Source organism: Sprattus sprattus (genome assembly GCF_963457725.1).
Source record: "Sprattus sprattus genome assembly, chromosome: 2".
NCBI classification, from domain to species: Eukaryota; Metazoa; Chordata; class Actinopteri; order Clupeiformes; family Clupeidae; genus Sprattus; species Sprattus sprattus.
The window spans coordinates 42,397,482-42,399,981 of NC_137921.1; the positions used below are offsets into that span (position 1 = coordinate 42,397,482).

General features: G+C 51.2%; 1 protein-coding gene across 13 annotated transcripts in view; it reads left to right on the forward strand.

Annotated features, from left to right (window-relative positions):
- Positions 1-2,500, forward strand: part of ptprsa (protein tyrosine phosphatase receptor type Sa) — a 174,421-nt gene that overhangs the window by 143,033 nt on the left and 28,888 nt on the right. For all 13 annotated transcript variants that reach the window (XM_080832930.1, XM_080832936.1, XM_080832940.1 and 10 more), the window contains one exon: positions 1,674-1,771. In XM_080832930.1, the coding sequence (XP_080689056.1) occupies positions 1,674-1,771 (98 nt within the window). The remainder of the gene's footprint in view (positions 1-1,673; positions 1,772-2,500) is intronic.

Sequence of the window (2,500 nt, forward strand, 5' to 3'; positions counted from 1 at the left end):
TACCTGAGCTGCGTTCGGCCCATAGGCAGCTGCTGGTCCTGGGCCTTACCTGAGCTGCGATCGGCCTAAAGTCAGCAGCTGGTCCTGGGCCTTACCTGAGCTGTGTTAGGCCCCCTAGTCAGCTGCTGCGGCTGCTGGGGTGTAAGCTTCTCTTCAGCCCGCTGCAAGGCCGCTTAGCAGGCAGTTCAGACAGATCCCTCTAACAAGCTTGTTAAGACTAATCCTTCTGATGAGCATGATAAGACAGATCTGTCTGAGCGCACTTACAATGGGGTCTTTACACCTGGCATTAATATGTGTCTTGTATCCATTCCGTCTCTAGATATGATATGATTGCAACCAGATTACATTTACACCTGGCATTAATATGTGTGCTCAGTGTCCACACTGAGATCAGACTGGGATCCGATCGCTGAATCCAGCTCATGTCACATCCTCCTCTTGTTTGCATGGGTCCAAAAAAACAACAAACAACAAAAAAAAAGATTGAAGAAGAAGGATGGAGGAAGATGGCAGCCATTCGTCAAGCTGCGCTATGGCGTTTGCTTGCTGGTTTGGAACAGTCGAGTGCAGTGACGTGAGTCTTCCGCCCCTGTAGTTATTGTGTGTGGATTATCAACACAATTGCCTTTACACTATTGGTCATTGTGGCCACAGTGCATCCCTAACCACCTTCGGAGATGGTTTGACCAATCGATCACAATCTGTCCTCAGTGCGTCTTCAGCGCAGTTACTTGTAGTTTAATTTGGTCAAGCACTATCCGATCGCAATCCAATCACTCGAAACGCATTTTAATGGCCGGTGTCAAAAGCCCCGAATGATTAGAGATTTCATGAGACCTCATGCCATTTTTGTTACGACTCAATAGGCGTTTGTCTCCTCTGACATGAAAATGTGTATCAGAGGTGAGCTGAGCTGTGTGTTTCTCGTCTCTTTGCTCACGCAGAGTTCAGTCCATATATGCCCCTTCGAGCAGCAAACCCACACACCCCTCCCCTCCAGGATGGAACACTGATTGGTTTAGGGGTTCTTCCTTACCTCATCAATCACTCACTCGTAAACCCCTGTAGAAATATGTGTGTGTGGGTGTGTGTGAGCATCTGTGTGTGAATGACGGGGGAAATCGATGTGCAGAACGCGAACCTGGAGAGCTCTGGCCTGTTTGGGTCAGACCACACCACCTTCCTCCACTTCATCTGTTGCAGCCCGATAGCAGCTGCCTCTGGTCCAGATCAGGTCCACAGATGACTCCTGACTGACCTGGTTCTGACCCGGTACAACTCTTACAGGTCCATAGCCTGATCTGACACAGTCCAGCTCATACTGGTCCATAGCCTGTTCTGACCCGGTACAGCTCTTACAGGTCAAGTCCGTCTCAGGTCCCGATAAGGACCAGTGTACTCTGCCATATTTGCTGTGTGTGTGTGAGGACCAAACTCACTCACTACTTCCACTGCTGCCTGCTCACACAGAAGGCTTCCAACCCCCCACCCCCTCACCTTTGTCTTGTCCAAACCACCCACCCCCCTCCAGACCTCCACTGTATGCCTGGGCCCGGTGCCTGCGCTCTCTGCTCTGACTGTGTATGTGTATGTGTATGTGTGTGTGTGTGTGTGTAGGGTGATGAGTGTGTGTCCGTGCTCTTCTTAAGTGCGTGTTCTGTGCCGTGCAGGTATGATGAGCCACCCACCCATCCCCATCTCGGAGCTGGCGGAGCACACAGAGCTGCTCAAGGCCAACGACAACCTGAAGCTCTCCCAGGAGTATGAGGTAAGAGCCACAGCTTAACAGGGCTAGTGGGGGAGGGGTGAGCAGGGGATTATGGGAAATATAGTCTCTTTGGTGGCATGGGCTTTGGTTTAATCAATGAACTCTAAAGCACTTTGTTTTGTGAACACTGACAGAGCTGGGTTGAATAATGATGGAGGAAAGCCTAAGTGTGTCTGTGTGTGTGTGTTTGATCAGTATGCAAAATGTGTGTGTGTGTGTGTGTGTGTGTGTGTGTGTGTGTGTGTGTGTGTGTGTGTGTGTGTGAGAGAGAGAGAGAGAGAGAGAGAGAGAGAGAGAGAGAGAGCACTGTGGTTATAAATGAAGCAGAGTGTGATTAGAAAGTGGTATTGCTGAGTCAGCATTGGTTTGCATAGAATAATATCCTCCAAATCACTGAGCCCAGAAACCACAGGCTGCAGAAACACCAGGGGAGAGACAAGGAGCCACAGGCTGAGGAGCCAGTCAGGGAGCAGGGGAGAGACAAGGGAACAGTCAGGAGAGAGAAGGGAGAGGGAGCAGTGAGGAGAGACAAGGGAACAGTCAGGAGAAAGAGGGGAGGGGGAGAGACAAGGGAACAGTCAGGAGAGAGAAGAGAGTGGGAACACCAGTGAGGAACAGTGAGGAGAGAGAGGGCAGGGGGAGAGAGAGCAGTGAGGAGAGAGGGTGGGGGGAGCAGTGAGAGAGCGGGGAGGGGGGAGTGGGAGCAGTGAGGAGATAAAAGGGAGGGGG